The sequence below is a fragment of the Chelonoidis abingdonii genome, chromosome 3, assembly GCF_003597395.2.
Source record: "Chelonoidis abingdonii isolate Lonesome George chromosome 3, CheloAbing_2.0, whole genome shotgun sequence".
NCBI classification, from domain to species: Eukaryota; Metazoa; Chordata; order Testudines; family Testudinidae; genus Chelonoidis; species Chelonoidis abingdonii.
In genome coordinates this window covers 148,262,257-148,278,224 of record NC_133771.1, presented here as the reverse complement: position 1 = coordinate 148,278,224, position 15,968 = coordinate 148,262,257, and the positions used below count along the sequence as shown (strand labels likewise).

The 15,968-nt window shown below is 41.5% G+C and overlaps 1 protein-coding gene across 4 annotated transcripts in view; it reads right to left on the bottom strand.

Annotated features, from left to right (window-relative positions):
• The window catches only part of CNST (consortin, connexin sorting protein), a 109,042-nt gene that overhangs the window by 72,955 nt on the left and 20,119 nt on the right, over window positions 1-15,968 (bottom strand). For all 4 annotated transcript variants that reach the window (XM_075064204.1, XM_075064206.1, XM_032801051.2 and 1 more), the window contains one exon: window positions 3,810-4,246. In XM_075064204.1, the coding sequence (XP_074920305.1) occupies window positions 3,810-4,197 (388 nt within the window). In that variant the 5' untranslated portion in view covers window positions 4,198-4,246. The remainder of the gene's footprint in view (window positions 1-3,809; window positions 4,247-15,968) is intronic.

The window sequence follows — 15,968 nt, the reverse complement described above, 5'->3', positions numbered from 1 at the left end:
ATACATTTTAACGTTTTTAGAAGGTCTCTTTCTATAAAAGTCTATAATATATAACTAAATTATTGTTGTATGTAAAGTAAATAAGGCTTTTAAGATGTTTGAGAAGCTTCATTTAAAATTAAATTAAAATGCAGAGTCCCCGGGCTGGTGGCCATGACCCTAGCAGTGTGAGTGCCACTGACAATCAGCTCACGTGCCGACTTCGGCATCCATGCCATAGGTTGCTTACCCCTGCCTTAGATGATGAAACCTCTCATTTCACGATCACTTTCACCAAAGCTGCTGTCTATCTTTAGATTTGTAACCAACTCCTCCTTGTTGGTCAGAAACAAGTCTTAAATGGCTACCTCCCCATTTACTTCCTCCACCTTCTGAAACAAGAAGTTGTTCCCAACACGTTCCAAGAACTTACTGTGTTTTCCCATATTATTTTTCCAACAGATATCTAGGTATTTGAAATCCCGCATTACTACCACATCTTGTGTTTTGGGTATTTCTATTATTTGGTCTAGAAATTCCTCATCACCTCTTCTTCCTGATTTGGTTGTCTACAATAGACTCGTACCATGACATCACTCCTGCTTTTTCCACCTTCTGTCTTCATCCAGAGACTTTCAACTGGGTTGCATCCCACCTCCTCCTGGACTTCAGAAGAAGTGTATATATTGTTGATGTATAATGTAACAACTGCTCCTTTTTTCCCTGCCTGTCGTTCCTGAACAAGCTCTCTCCCGCTATGCCAAGATTCCAGCCATGAGATTTATCCCACCAATTTTCTGTGATGGCAATTAAGTCATAATTTAGCTTGTGTACTGTGGCAGAGCTCTGACCTTGCTCCCGTGGGTCCTGTGCTTTTAGGTGGTTTATGCTAGCCTCAGTGGCTCACTGTGACCCTCCATGGAGCCCTTCTCTCTCTAGGGCCAGAGTTACAGTCTACTGAGCCCTTTTCAACATAGACCTGCAAGGAGGTTGGTGAGAGAACTCCCACATTCTCTGTTGTCCCTGGGAGCTTATTTCAGAACAGTTTGGCCTCCTGTCCCAACAGGGGCCTGACTTCCTCTCCCAGGAGATGTTCCTGTAGTGGTGGGTTAGGGGGAACCCGGGCCCGCCCTCTATTCCGGGTTCCGGCCCAGGGACCCTAATGGTAGCAGCTGTTGGCAGCCAACCTTTCACTGCCAGAGTTGCTACATTTCCTGGGCCACTTCCCCACAGCTCTCCTGCTTCTCCCTTCTTCACTCTTATCTTAGGGCTCCCTTAACGATGGTTTGAGGGTGTCTTCGGTAACCAGCCCTTCAGCTGCACTTCCTCTCCTCTGGCTCCCTAACTCTCCCCTGCCTGACTGGAGTGAGCCCTTTTTATAGTATCAGCAGGGCCTTAATTAGAGTCAGGTGGTCACATTAACTTAATAGTCTCACCTGACTCTTTGCAGGTTAATTAGAGTCAGGTGTTCTCATTAGCCTGGAGCAGCCCCTGCTCTGGTCAGTCAGGAAACAGAAAACTGTTAAGGCCAGTATAGCTGCCTTCTGCTATTCTGCTGTACCCAACTGGCCCGGGTCTATCACAGTACTTAGACTTCCAGTTCTTCCGTCTACTCCTCAGATGCCTTACATTTGTGTACTGACACGTAAAATGTTGAGCAGATTCCCCCAATGTTTTCCTTCTTGTTGCTCCGATTAACTCTACTGTAATCTTCCATTTCATCTCCAACTTCCAACCCCCTGTCAAGGTAAATTTTTTTTTTTTTTTTTTTTTTTTTTTAATACTTACCCATTGGTTTTTGTTACCTGCCCCCTTTGAACTTAGTTTAAAGCCCTCTGCACTAGATTGGTGAGTCGGTGTCCCAAAATGCTCTTCCCCTTCATCAGATGGACCCCATCTCTTCCTAGAAATCCTCCTCCAGGGAACAGCATCCCATGATCAAGAAAACCAAAAGACTCTTGTCGGCATCATCTGCGTAGCCATGCATTCATCTCCACGATGCATCTGTCCCAGCCTGGGCCCTTTCCTCAGCTGGCAGGGTGCACAAGACCACCACTTGTGACCCTGACTTCTTCACCCTCACTCCCAGAGACCTATAGTCACTACTGATCTGCTCAGGGTCATACCTGGCAGAATCATTAATGCCCACAAATATGGATGAAATTAAAATGTTAACACTAGAGTCCATCTGTCAAAACACACTCTACACTCAAGTTAACTTAATTCTAAAATCATCAGCTTCTGGTTTGTTTACACTTATATGGATTTAAAGATCTTATATCTGATGATTATTTTGAAGGCACGCATACTTTAAAATATATTCTTCTCTGCATGCATTTTGTGCTCATTTGTCTTCAGATGTTTTATTGAACCAAAATATCACAAATCCAAGCTTTGTTATGTCTCCCCCATTGCCACAAAGGAAGGCATCCTGAAGATGGACTGGCACAAACACTATGGAGGAGGACATTTTCCTCAAGGAAACAACTATAAAGTAGTGAGAGGCTATTGTTGGAGTGTTTCTTCCAAGTAGGGAGGGAGGATGGGAATGGGAGAGGACATAGACTTTCATATGGGGAAGTTTCCATAAGTTCAGATAAATATCCAAACTTCTAGATGTTTATCCAAACCATAAATCTCCTTCGGCCTTGAATTAGGATACTAATATGAAAACAACTGAAAATTCACCAAAATGCACACCTAATCTCACTAGCAGACCACAGTTCTCCTTCTCCTCCACCCTACCTGGTTTATTTGAAAAATCTTTCAAGGAAAATGTTACAAAACATTTCTTGGCAACAATTCTTGGGCACAGGAAATGAAGTGTTATAAAACCACCCTACCAGAATGTAAAGCCTTGGTAAAGCCTTAGTATGAAAACATATATTTCTAGGGAAAAACAAAATGATTATTTAGTGGGTAGCTTTGGTGGGGCAAGATGAAAAAAGTGATTTTGAAAATGCCTGCCATTGTACATGACTAGTCAGTTTAGCTGTTAATTCTCAGCCGAGCGCCCAAAAATTCAACAACAAAGAGAAAAAAAAAATGTAGAAAAAAAATCAGCCTGGGAATCACTGAATCCTACCCAACGACCTTTAAACAATCCTCCAAGATACCAATGAGGTTAAAACAAAACGTACTGTATTCACCAGTATATTCTGCAACACTACAAAAAGTATAAAACCTGACATGGTGAAACCAATATCAACACAAACATATTTTCACAAAGGGAAGGAACATTTCAAACAAGCAGATCATGTATTTTTAAAATTATCCTTAGCCACTTTGTATAATTCACTCTTCAAAATTTAACTGTAGCTCTTTAAACTGTCTAAAAACTTGGCAGCTGCTTTACACACACAGTGTGTTACTCAAGATGTACGTAATGGAAGTATTTATTTAGCTTGGGAAACCTAAGTAAATTTTGATAATAGAAGTCCAAGATCAAGATATTTTGTGACTGAAGCCAAGTTTTCAAACATTGATGCCTTAATAGGACACCAAAAATCTTGCCTTTGAACACACAAACGATCAAGAAACATGTTCTCTGTATTTGGACTTCAGGCAGAAATTCAGTCAGTAATTTATCCATTCATTTCTTTCCCCAGTGTATACTGTTTACTGTCTCTCACTTGTTTAGATTTTGAGCTCTGAATTTTGTATCTGTTTTACTATTGTCAGCATGTCAATAAACAATACATTTTACTGAAAGTTGTTGAAATTAAAAACAAGTGTGTACATTAGTTGTAAATATGACTGACTCATGGAATAGAACCAGAGCTTCATTATTCAAAACAAAACGAACAAGAATATATAATTTTTGAAAGTACCTGTAGATTTTCTAATGGAGTTTTTTTTGCAGGTTGGACTTCTTTTTCCATCTGTCCAATTTTCTAGAACAGGCTCTTCCTCTCTATGAATGTCCATATGGAAACTTTCAGAGTTCTTCTCAGTCTCAACTTCTTTGCAGCTTGGTGTACAGTCTCCACTGTCCACATTTTCATTATTATTGATATTGTCCTGCTCAACCTTTTTATGCATTCCCATTGCACTGTCACTGCTGGTCAGGACCTCATTCCTATCACCATCAAGTTGATTTTCATTTTCATCAGATGAAGAAGCCAAATGAGTTCCCACATTTCCCACACTGTCACCAGCATGAAGTCTGTCCTTTAAGTCTATCAGTTGTTCATTTGTAGGAAATTCTTCGTCATCCATTAGAGCACCCCTTGCTGAACAGCTTAAACTGTCAAAACGGTTCTTAGGTCTACAATATCAAATTAGGAAAAATATTAACAAATATGGAAGAGAGGGTCTTTATGTCTAATTTCAGCCAATATGGAATTAAGCTAGCCAAGGTACGTATTCCTGAAAAATTTTAAGAAGCCCTTAAATACAGCATCACCACTGCCACATCACAACACATATAACAAAATTTCTCTACATCTTAAAACCATATTAATGTACATTGTCAATTGTGGTCTGGAAGACAGGAGGCTATATTGTCGGCCTTTTTACTGGAATCAGTTATATATTTGTATGCATATGTGTGTCCTTCACAGTAGTATTCACAATATTATCAGTAACCAGGAAATAAACTCCTTATCTAGATTTTTAAACAAATAAAATGAAACTATTTTTGTTGAATAAAGAGATGTGGTTTGACTGAAGTAAAAAAAGGTGGGTGAGGAATAAAGAGGTGGGAGACAAACACGAGAACTCCTATTCCGCCAGACACAGTTATCACTTCAGATATGCAAAAGAGCACTGTTACAACAGTTAAATATACAAGAAAATTGTTTACTGAATTAAATTATCACATTGTTTTCAAGAGAACATTAAACATTTTCAGCACACAAAGCAGCAGATGGAGCTTTAAGAAACAAACCCCTCCCCCATAACTGAGGTAAATTTTGCCTTTTTGTACATACACAGTTCCAATGAAAGCTGAAATTAAATTGGTAAGGCAAAAGCAGACCCCAACAAGAGAAAGTTGTAGAGCTCTTACTGAGATAATTCCACATTTGTATTGACTACTTACTTCTTTGGCTTTTACAAGCATCGCAGTGCTGATGACCTAAGTTATCAAATCATCATAATGATGCATCACTCCAATACATACACTGTATAAAAATAATCTGAAGCCTTTAAATAATAAACCTAAAAATGCACTGAAAAAAGACCACACTTTACAGAACAAGCCTTAAGCAGAATATTTTATCCAGATTTACGAAATGGCCCTTAAGAAATCAACATTTCAGATGAAATACAGACTTAATAAAGTCTGCCTGTGATTTTGTTTTGCTTTACTTTTAAGTACTTTTCAGTGGAACAAAAGATTGAATGGTGCCTAAGGAACCTTAGATTTAAAGAGAACACTGGTAGGGTCAAATTGCCTGGCACAAGGAGTTGTAAATACTGCCATCGTGTGCCACCAAGACCTCACACACACAGTGAGTACTGAACCTGAGGGAAAGAAGGTAATTTTCTAACTGTCACTTGCCCTTTAGGCACTCTCAATTTGGGGAGGAGGGGAGGGAAGGAAGGCAAAAAGCAGATGATCATAGGCAGTAGAGGCTACCAACGGGATTATGTTGAAGCACCATATACAGCAGGCTAGTAATTCTTAATTTGTAATGAAAGAGGTGCTGGGGCTCAAGCAATTTTTTTTTTTTTTTTTACAATCATAACTGATGCAGCAAGCCCACGCTTTTGTTTGCATGTAACCTTTAAGCTGAACCCCCAAGAAAGCTATTTTGGGCGATTAATTTTTTGGAACTGCTCTTTTAAAAACTAGCAAAAGCCTAAATTCTAGATTTATTTTCTTCCTTTTTGTTGTTAATAAAATTTACTTTTTTTTAAGAACAGGATTGGATTTTCGATGTCCTAAGAGGTTTGTGCATATGCTGTTTGATTAGCTGGTGGCAACAGCTAGTTTTCTTTGTTTGCTCTCTCAGCTCTTCCCCAGAAGAGGAGGTAAAAGGGCTTGAGGGTACCCCACTGGGAGGAATTCCCATGTGCTCCTTCCTGGGTCCAAAGGAGTTTTTTGCATTTGGGTGCTGGCAGCGCTTATCAAGCCAAGGTCAGAGAAGAGCCGTAACCTTGGGAGTTTATCACAAGCCTGGAGTGGCAAGTATTAATTTTTAGAATCCTTGCGGGCCCCCATTTGAGCTTAAAGGTTACAAGCAAACAAAAGCATCTGGGGTTAGCACAGAGGAATCCACAAGCCTTAAATATAAACAGAAATAAACCTAATCACGTCTTTCTAAACATTCCTAATTTATTTACATACTTGGGTTGTTAAAAGTATTTCTAGATATGATCTGAAGATTTTCATATCTGGTTTCAAACTTTACAGAGCATTCCTGGTGCCCCATCTCTTCAGCCCAGAGAGAACAACCACAGACAAAGGGAAAGTTTTTTCCCCAGTTTTTAAAGTTCTAGCCTTCCCATTGGCTCTTTTGGTCAGGTGCCCATGTTCTTTTCTTTATCTGGGAAACTTTTTAACCTTTTGCAGGTAAAACAAGTAGAGAACAGCTACCAAGAAGGATTTTACAGCTAACTGGCTGGCTGGGTGTCCATCAAAGGGAGCTACCCTGCCCTTTATTTATCACAGGGGCTATGAACTGCCAAGCCTACAGGTGCAGGACCTCAGCCCTAGCAAGCCCTGGCATAAATAAAGCATTGAGGCTACTCTGATAACAACTGGCCTTCTAGGCCAGTGGTTCTCAAACTTTTTTTTCCCACAGACCACTTGAAAATTGCTGAGGGTCTCGGCGGACCACTTACTGATCTTTCCAAATGCTATTTGTACCATTAACTGACTTTTCTAAAGCGCTTTGGATAAAAGCGCTACATAATTAAACCTTAGTAATAATTAAGTTTTTTTGTTCTACAACAGGGGTCGGCAACCTTTCAGCCTCCTGGACTGGTGGTCAGGACTCAGGCAGTGTAAGTGCCACTGAAAATCAGCTCACGTGCCGCCTTCAGCATGCATGCCATAGGTTGCCTACCACTGTTCTACAAATAAAAGCACACAACTCATATTTTCTTATCAGTAGTTTTACCTTTCTAATGTGATGGATGTACCCTCTTTTCCTCACCACAGCAGCTCCGGAGCTGGGGCTGGGAAGGAGGGGAACTCTCCCTGCCACAGCACCCACAGATCTGCGGCTGGGAAGGAAGGCCGCCTCTCCTCAGCAGCCCACAGCCCTGGAGCTGGGGAAAGTCACCTCTTTCTCTGGTCGCCACAGTCCTGTATATCCCAACTTCCCCCCACCCCTCTTCTCACCCCACTGCTCTCTCCCACCTACTGCCTATTCCCAAGGCCACCACCTGACCTTACATGTGCATCTTCTCCAGGGACCAAGCACCTTATTAGTGGAGCCATGCCTGCGTGGCCCTTCATTCTCTCGTGTGTGGATGCCCAGGTGCACACCTTAGAGGAAACTATCCACGGACCACCAGTTGAGAACCTCTGTATTAGACAATACTGCTCACTTGTGGTTCAAGCATTTTCCATTCTGTCCAAATAACTCCATCTATAACCATCTGCTTTTCTTTTGGAGACAAGGCCTCCAGAAATCTTCTCACAAGGAATATCCTTAAATACATTGTTGTCAAAGAACTACTGTATGCCTCTAGCTCTATTAAACATTATTTACAAAGCCAAAACCATATAGCATAGGGAATTTTAAATAAAAATAGAATATACAGTCAATCATATTGCATAAATGAAAGCTAGGAGATTTGCTCATGCTGTCAGAAAGATTTGTTACAGAGCAAAATAAACATAAGCTTAATAAAACTTGAAAGAAGCCAATTTGGAGCCTGTATTTGTGACTACCAGAAAATGAGATTTTTTGATAGTTTATTCTCCACCTTCATAATTTTCTTACCCCTTTCCCCATTTTCCCTACTTTTTCTTTTAAAAAAAGCTTGCTTGCACTTTTGACCAGCCATCTTGATTAATTTATTTTAAACACCTTGCCTTTTTTGCAACGCAAGTTTTGTCGAACAATTGCCATGAAGTGTGCTAGGGTCACTTCTCGTAGGCTGGGTCTCCTTAGAAAGCAGTTATTTTCCCATACTTCTCAGATATTCACGGGCCACTTTATTCATTGCTTTCCTAACAGTTTTTCAATAGTTTTCAAAAGACTTACCCATGGAAAAAACCTTCCATAGCATTAGGAGATTGTGAAGCTGGGCACATGCCAAGAATGTTATGGTGGCCAGTTGCCAAGGAAACTCATAAGATACTAGAAGTTCTACTGAGAAGGTGCATGTAGGGCTGAGAACACCCCATCAGTTTGGTCGGTGCAAGTTATTCCTTTGCTTTGAAAAGGAGAATTTTGCTTTTCTTGTAAATTGGTCATCTTTGAAAAAGTGTTGTACATCTGTCAATGCTGGAAGGTTAATGAGTTGTCAGTCAGGCCCACTTGGGTGGAAAGCAGATCTATGGACTTTTTTTCTTTTTGGCATCTAAACTTATAAAAATTTCATTTTTTGCCATACATTTCAAAAGCAAAGGAAAGATCTGAGGGTGAAGGAGGAGCTCAGAGAGTATCACTGTCAAGAAGATGATTCTGTACATCTAGTGGGAAGCACCTTGTTCAAACAATTTAGACCTTAAAAGAGAAATAATGCTGAAATGAGGAGTTAAAACGGGAGAACAAGAAATAAATCAGACCATTATGAATAGGAAAAGCTACTAAAAACATTAGAGTATAATTGTGATGAGGAGTACTTGGCCTTTCTAGGCACCCTGCTAGAAACCGTAAGATCCTACTACATCCCTCCCCAAGAAAGCAGCAGTGAAGATGGGTCCCGCAGCCCTGCCTAGAAAGGCTACACAGATGCAGCCAAGCAGAGCCCAGCAGTCTTAGCTGCAGGTCTGTTCCTAGCTGGGGGCAAAGAAGAGCTTCTTTTGGGCAGAGCAAAGCTCCCAACGAGCTGTATTTACTAAACCTGGGAGCGTGAGGATCTGAGAGCTCTACCCTAAGGTAATGGACAGAGGTGAAGAGGCCAGGTGGGAAGAGGCCCAGCAACAACCAAGTAAAGGTATGTGGCCACTATTTACAGGATCCCTAGGTTGGGACCCGGGTTCCCCCACTAGCCAATGCTGGAGTGGCCTAAGCCCCGGAAAGGAGATACAGCTAGTTTAAAAGCCCCCAGAAAGGGGCCCCGAGCCAGACCTGAAGGCCCCTGGTGAGAATAAACCAGCAGTTCTGGTGGGACTCTTTACTAAGTCTTGAGATGGGGATACAGTTCCTTTAGAAGCCCAAGCAGAGGGCTGGGTTTATAGGAGCCCAAGAGGGACTGAAGAGAAAAGAAACCCTCAGGAAGGAGGGGCTGAGCCCAGCTTGAGCCAGGGATTGGAAGACTTTTGTTTGTATATTTTGGAATTGAATACCCCAGAAAGGATTCATATTGACTGCGTGACATGATCGGAGGGCTCAGCCACCGAAGACCTGCCTAAAGAAGTCGACAATCTACACGGGGAGCCAGGAGAAAAAAAGATTGCAGCACCACACACAGACGACAAGAGGCATTCATAGAGAGGTGAGTGTCCCCCATTACAATAATCTTTAGGGATACAAAACAAAAATTATGTCGATTTATAAATGATAACCATGTCCCTGTTCAAAATAATACAAGATTTATCTTCAAACTCAATCTCTGTTTTGAGACTGGGATTTACAGGTCTGTTAATTTGTTTATAATTATGCATTTTATGTTTGCAATTTTCTTGGGCAAGTGGTAATTTGATTAAATGAACATATAGTATTTTATTGTTTATGTAACACCTGGACATAGAATTACACACTCAAGACTGTAATGCTGATTAATTACAATCTCAGCCATCATTGAGTTCTATTTAGAAATCTTATCTAGCACTCTGTATATCTGCCACTTCTCCTGGAGATGGCTGCATTTCATGTGGGAGGAAGAAAAACCATGCAAAGGCCCAGGAGATGCTTCATTAGGTCAAGTAGTGTCCCCCAATACCTCTCAAAGGGAGATCAGAGTAAATTAAACTGTTCCCCTGATTTTGGCAACTGAACTTCAGCAACACAATGCTACACATTTATTAAATTATAATAATGTTTTTTTGGAAACATTCAAAGGTTTTTATCCTTGAACACACAAGTTTTATACTCAAACATTAAAAGCTTGTTAAAAGCTTTTGAAATACTATCAAGTACACAGTTCAAATCAGAGACTATTTCAATTAGTTCTATCCTTCCTATTAACTGAAAAACTCTTTTTAAAAAGTCTAACCAAAGAAACCCAGTGCACACTGCAATCATTAAGCACAAACAGAAGTCACAGTATTATTCCATGAATATTTTAATATTTAGCTTCTTCCATTTCAAAGGGCTTTACAAATATTAAATAATTCTCATAACAGCATATAAAGCAGGTGAAAACTATTACCCCCTATTCATACATGGGGACACTGAACGTGGCTTGCCTAGCATACAAAAGGATCACTGTAAAAGCGGTGGTTAAAATTTAGGAGGTACCTGGGCTCCACTTTTGTTTATACCACTAGACTACACCTCTTTCTCTCAAAAAACATATTCCACATGGAAGGAGCAAATTTTCAGGCAGAAAAATTAAATAACCTTCCATTATTTTAATGTCTTGCTACAACCGGAAAACTATACTTTCTTTAAAAAAAGGTACTGATGAACGTCTGCATCCAACATGGACCAACTGTTCTGTTGCTTCATGATTTTAAATGTGTTACTTGTCTCAGTAAATCTGGTCTTTAAAAGCATGCACCTTCACATTGCTCACAAAATGAGTGAACAAACATCCAGAAAAGAATTCCTGCAGCAACAACAACTTCTTTTAGGGCAGTGTTGGGATCTTAATTTTCAAATAGAAACTTACTGGGTTTTTTTTCTTTTAGCTACCAACCCAGCTATGGTTCCAATCCTGCTATTCTCTGCACCCATGTGGAGCTCCGCTGACTTCAATAAGGCTTGGTGCACGTGCAGCAGTGCACCTAGGTTCTCTGAATTGAGGAATGATGTCTAGCTCTGTCTCTGTTGCATCCGATGAAGTGGGTATTCATCCACGAAAGCTCATGCTCCAAAACGTCCGTTAGTCTATAAGGTGCCACAGGACTCTTTGCTGCTTTTATAGCTCTGTCTAAAATGTTTAATTATCCATTTTGAATTCATGGTGCTGAAACATTTCTCCAGTAAACAAAAATGAAATTAATTCACTGGTGCAATGAAAAACAATAATTAATTGTTATTAGAGAATAAGTATTTCACAGTTTGTCACTGAAAATAATAATAGCATATGAACAATAAATAGACAAAATATTGTAGACCTTCTTCCTATACAAAGTTTGCTGGCTTTATCGAATTGAGAAAAACCCTGCACTGAACACAACTGTGCTGACATCAAGTGGAGCTGATAACAAAAGTGCTTTGATTCAAGTTGTCACACAGACTGATGCCTTTGTTAAAAATAAAAAAACAGACCTGGTAAATTACAGTTCCAGTCCAATCCAAGGAGTAATGACAAAAGGACAAAATTAGAAAGGAGGAAATTAGATATGTTTTCAAGTTAAAAAAACAAAGAAGCAAACAATATTTATGAATTTCTATACCACTCTTCACTGTGGTATCTTGGCATTATACTTAAAATGGCAGGTTTCGGAGTAGCAGCCGTGTTAGTCTTTATCCGCAAAAAGAACAGGAGTACTTGTGGCACCTTAGAGACTAACAAATTTATTTGAGCATAAGCTTTCGTGGGCTACAGCCCACTTCTTCGGATACAGAAAACATATATTGAGGAGATATATACACACATACCACATACAGAGATCATGAAAACATGAGAGTTGTCTTACCAACTCTGAGAGGGCAATTAAGAGAAAATTCTCTCTCTCAGAGTTGGTAAGACAACTCCCACCTTTTCATGCTCCCTGTATGTGTGTATATATCTCCTCAAGATATGTTCCATTCTATGCACCCGAAGAAGTGGGCTGTAGCCCACAAAAGCTTATGCTCAAATAAATTTGTTAGTCTCTAAGGTGTCACAAATATGCCTGTTCTATTTAAAATAGATTCATTTCAATTCACGAAGGACCATGCTCTTCATCATCCCTTGTTTTATGATAATTTACTTCAACTGATTTTTTTAAATTGTTTGTTATTGTGTAGTGCTATTGTGGTTTTCTTTTTTTTAATTCTTATTGAATAATTATTACAGTAACTCCTCGCTTAATGTTGTAGTTGTTCCTGAAAAATGTTACTTTAAGCGCAATGATGTTAAGCAAATCCAACTTCCCCATAAGAATTCATGTAAATAGGTAAGTTAGGTTCCAGGGAAATTTCTGTTGTTGCGCACACGCAGTTTTAAACAAACAATTTAATACTAGCACTCGGCTGAGCCCTCAAGGGTTAACACGTAGTTAATATAGCCTCACACTCTACAAGGCAGCAGGAATGGAAGAGGGGAGACAGCATTGCCCCTTTAAGTACACTGACCCCACTCTAACCAACTGCAGCAAGGGAGATTTAGGTTGGACATTAGGAAAAAGTTCCTAACTGTCAGGGTAGTTAAACACTGGAATGAATTGCCTAGGGAGGTTATGGATCTCCATCTCTGGAGATATTTAAGAGTAGGTTAGATAAATGTCTAGCAGGGATGGTCTAGACAGTATTTGGTCCTGCCATGAGGGCAGGGGACTGGACTCGATGACCTCTCGAGGTCCCTTCCAGTCCTAGAGTCTATGAATCTACAAGTACACTGCCTTTTTAAGCAGATCAGCAAGTTGAGACAGTAGCTGCTGCCAGCAAAGTTCCTCCATCCTGAGCCCTGTCGTGTTCCCCTCCTCGCCCCCGGTCTGTCAAGAAGGGGTAAAGCAGAGGGGTACAGAAGCAGGGTGAGGGGGACACCCTGACATTAGCACCCTTCTCCCCCCCAATCCTCCCCCGCCCGCACACCAAGCAAGAGGCTCCCAGGAGCAGCTCCGAGGCAGAGGGCAGGAGCAGCACATGGCAACGGGGGGAGAGACAGCTGAACTGCCGGCAATTGATAGACTGCTCAGCAGCTGCTGCATAGGGAACCTAGGGGAGTGGGGAGCTGATGGGCGTCTGTCGGTCTACCCTGGTTCCAAGCCCCCACCAGCTAGCTCCAAGGGCTGCTCTTTCTGCAAGCAGTAGACAAAGCAGGTGGCTGCCAGACGATGTTATAAGGAAGCACTGCACAACTTTAAATGAGCATTTCTCTAATTGAACAGCAATGTAACAACCAAACAACATTAACTGGGACAATGTTAAGTGAGGAGTTACTGTACCTGTAAGATGGTTCTTGCATACGACTCTTTAAACAGCAAAGGCTCAGGGAGTATTCCTGATCTTTACTTGGCACTTCTATAGCCAAATATCTGCCACCAAGAACATCCTCAATTAGACCTACAGAATTTCATTCAATGTGGTTAAGCATTATTATCTCCATATTACAGAGGGGGAACTTAGACAAGATTAAGTGACTTGCCAAAGAACACAACAGATCTCCGGCAGGTCAGGCAACAGAACCCATGTTTTTTTATTTCTACTCTGATGCCCTGTTCACTGGACCATGCTGCATCCTGAAGCTTGTTTAGGTCCTTCTGTGCAACAGATATTGTACTGCTGTAATATAACTGGAGATGAGAAAGCATAGATCATTTTGATAGTCTCTTCAGAGAAGAACGATGGCATTTTTTTAGCTACCTGAAGATAGAAAAGGGCATTTTTTGTCCCTATCACTATTTCATCTAAGAGCAGCAGAGTCCAATAAGACTTAAACTCTACACTACGTGGATGATCAACGCCCACAGTAGAGGATAACAGAGTTTCAGGCAGTTCCTTGAAGTACTGTCCTCTCCCAACTATTATCACCATTTTACCAGGGGTGAACATGAGCCAGCTCTTTTTCATCCAGTGCCTGAGAAAAATAAGTACATAGTGTGACAGAAATGCATATGACATGCAATAATATTATGAATAGAACAAGAATCGCTGTATTATTATTAATCTGGATGGTGGCAGCAAGACCAGATCTAAGCTGGTAGTTAAGCTTAGAGCTTCTCATGCAGGTGCCCCATATCTGTACCCTAAAGTTCAGAGTGGGGAAGGAACCTTGACATGGTGGTCGAGGTGGGATTTTTTAGGAACCAAAAGCCAGATTTTTTTCCCCTCTTTTGAGATGTTGGGGAAGCAGTGAAGGAGACATACCCTGAAGGCAAACAGATAAGAGATACTAACAGAAGGCTTTTTGTTAGAAGGGAAGCTCCAGCTGTGATCACTGGAGGGTCATTAACATTGCCAAGGCAAGTCACAAAAACCTGTTTTACTTGTTTGTTTTTTTCCTAAAGAGTCACATTACAGTAACCAAAGATTCCAAGCTGTTTCCTGCCCCCGCCCCCGATAGCTAAGGTAGACCAGGGGGAAAATGTCACGCAAAGGAAAAAAAAAAACATACAATAGCAGCTAGAATTAACCAAACTCCAGGCTAAGGAGAGCCAAAAGGAACATGACAGACAGATAGACAGGGCTGAGGCTGCCCACAAAAGAGCTATGGAAGCGAGACAAAAAGAGATAGAGGTGAGACAAAAAGAGAGAGAAAGCATGAACTGGAATTACCAAGGCTAAGCAGGATGTACCAGGCCAACCCTAACAACCCTTCTCCAGGTACGGCTTCCCATTCCAGAAAATTCCTCACCTACAAGGTAGGTGATGATACTGAGGCCTTCTTAGAAAATTTCGAAAGGGCTTCCCTTGGGTACAGCATCTCTACAGACCAGTACATGGTAGAGCTGAGGCCACAGCTCAGTGGACCCTTAGCAGAGGTGGCGGCTGAAATAACTAAGGAACGCATGAACGATTATAAACTTTTTCAAACCAAGGCCAGAATCAGAATGAGGCTAACACCTGAGCATGCCTGTCGCGGTTCTGAGCCCTAAAGTGGAAACCAGATGTGTCATTTACCCGACACATCTACCACATTGGAAAAAATTGGGATGCCTGGATATCAGGAGCAAGTGCTAACTCTCTGGAAGAGCTGTCCTTCCTAATGCAAATGGAGCAGTTCTTAGAGGGTGTTCCTGAGGAAATTGAAAAATACATCCTAGATGGGAAGCCCAAAACTGTAACTGAAGCGAGGGAGATTGGAGCTAAATGGGTGGAAGTGGCAGAAAAGAAAACAACTACTAGCAATTGGAGCAAATATCAGAAGGGGCAAACCAAAACCAAACTCTATCACCGGGGGCAACCCAAGGCCCCACCTACAACGCAAGGAAAGCCCCACACACCTTACTGTCCCACCTCATCAATTTCCAGCAACCCACCTCGGCCCAGTGACCAGTCAGCTGGGCGATGTTTTAAATGTAATGAACTGGGACCTATAAAGGCCCACTGCTCCAAGAACCCCAACTGAGTACAGTTCATTACACCACAATCACACCAAAGATCTCCAGGCCCAGATGCCTCTCAAATACCCTCGGAGCAAAGGGAAACCTTGAAAGTGGGCGGAAAGAAGGTTATCGCATGGAGGGACACTGGAGCACAAGTGTCAGCTATCCACCAATCCTTAGTGGATCCCCCCCCCCCCAAAGAATTTTTCAATTTTTTCCCCCAACCCAAGCCCAAGTGCAATTCACCCATCATGTCAAATCCTGTAGACTATGCCTAACAACTGAGTTGCCGTCCGAGTTACAAGGGTGGTCAGAATGTGGACTTTTGCAGTTCTATGACCAATCTATCCCATCCCCCATGCTACTGGCGAATTGCCAACCATGTGAAACTGGCAAGGAGGAGATGGGAGAATGGTCACATGCAGCCAGCCAAGCAAGCTCCACCCCTATCCGCTGTTCCTGACCGCCCACCAGGCCCATCTGTGTTACAGGGACCCACACAGACGTGATGGAAACGGAATCTTCTACCATGAATGCACAGCCATAGTGAATCCAGTTCCAGAAC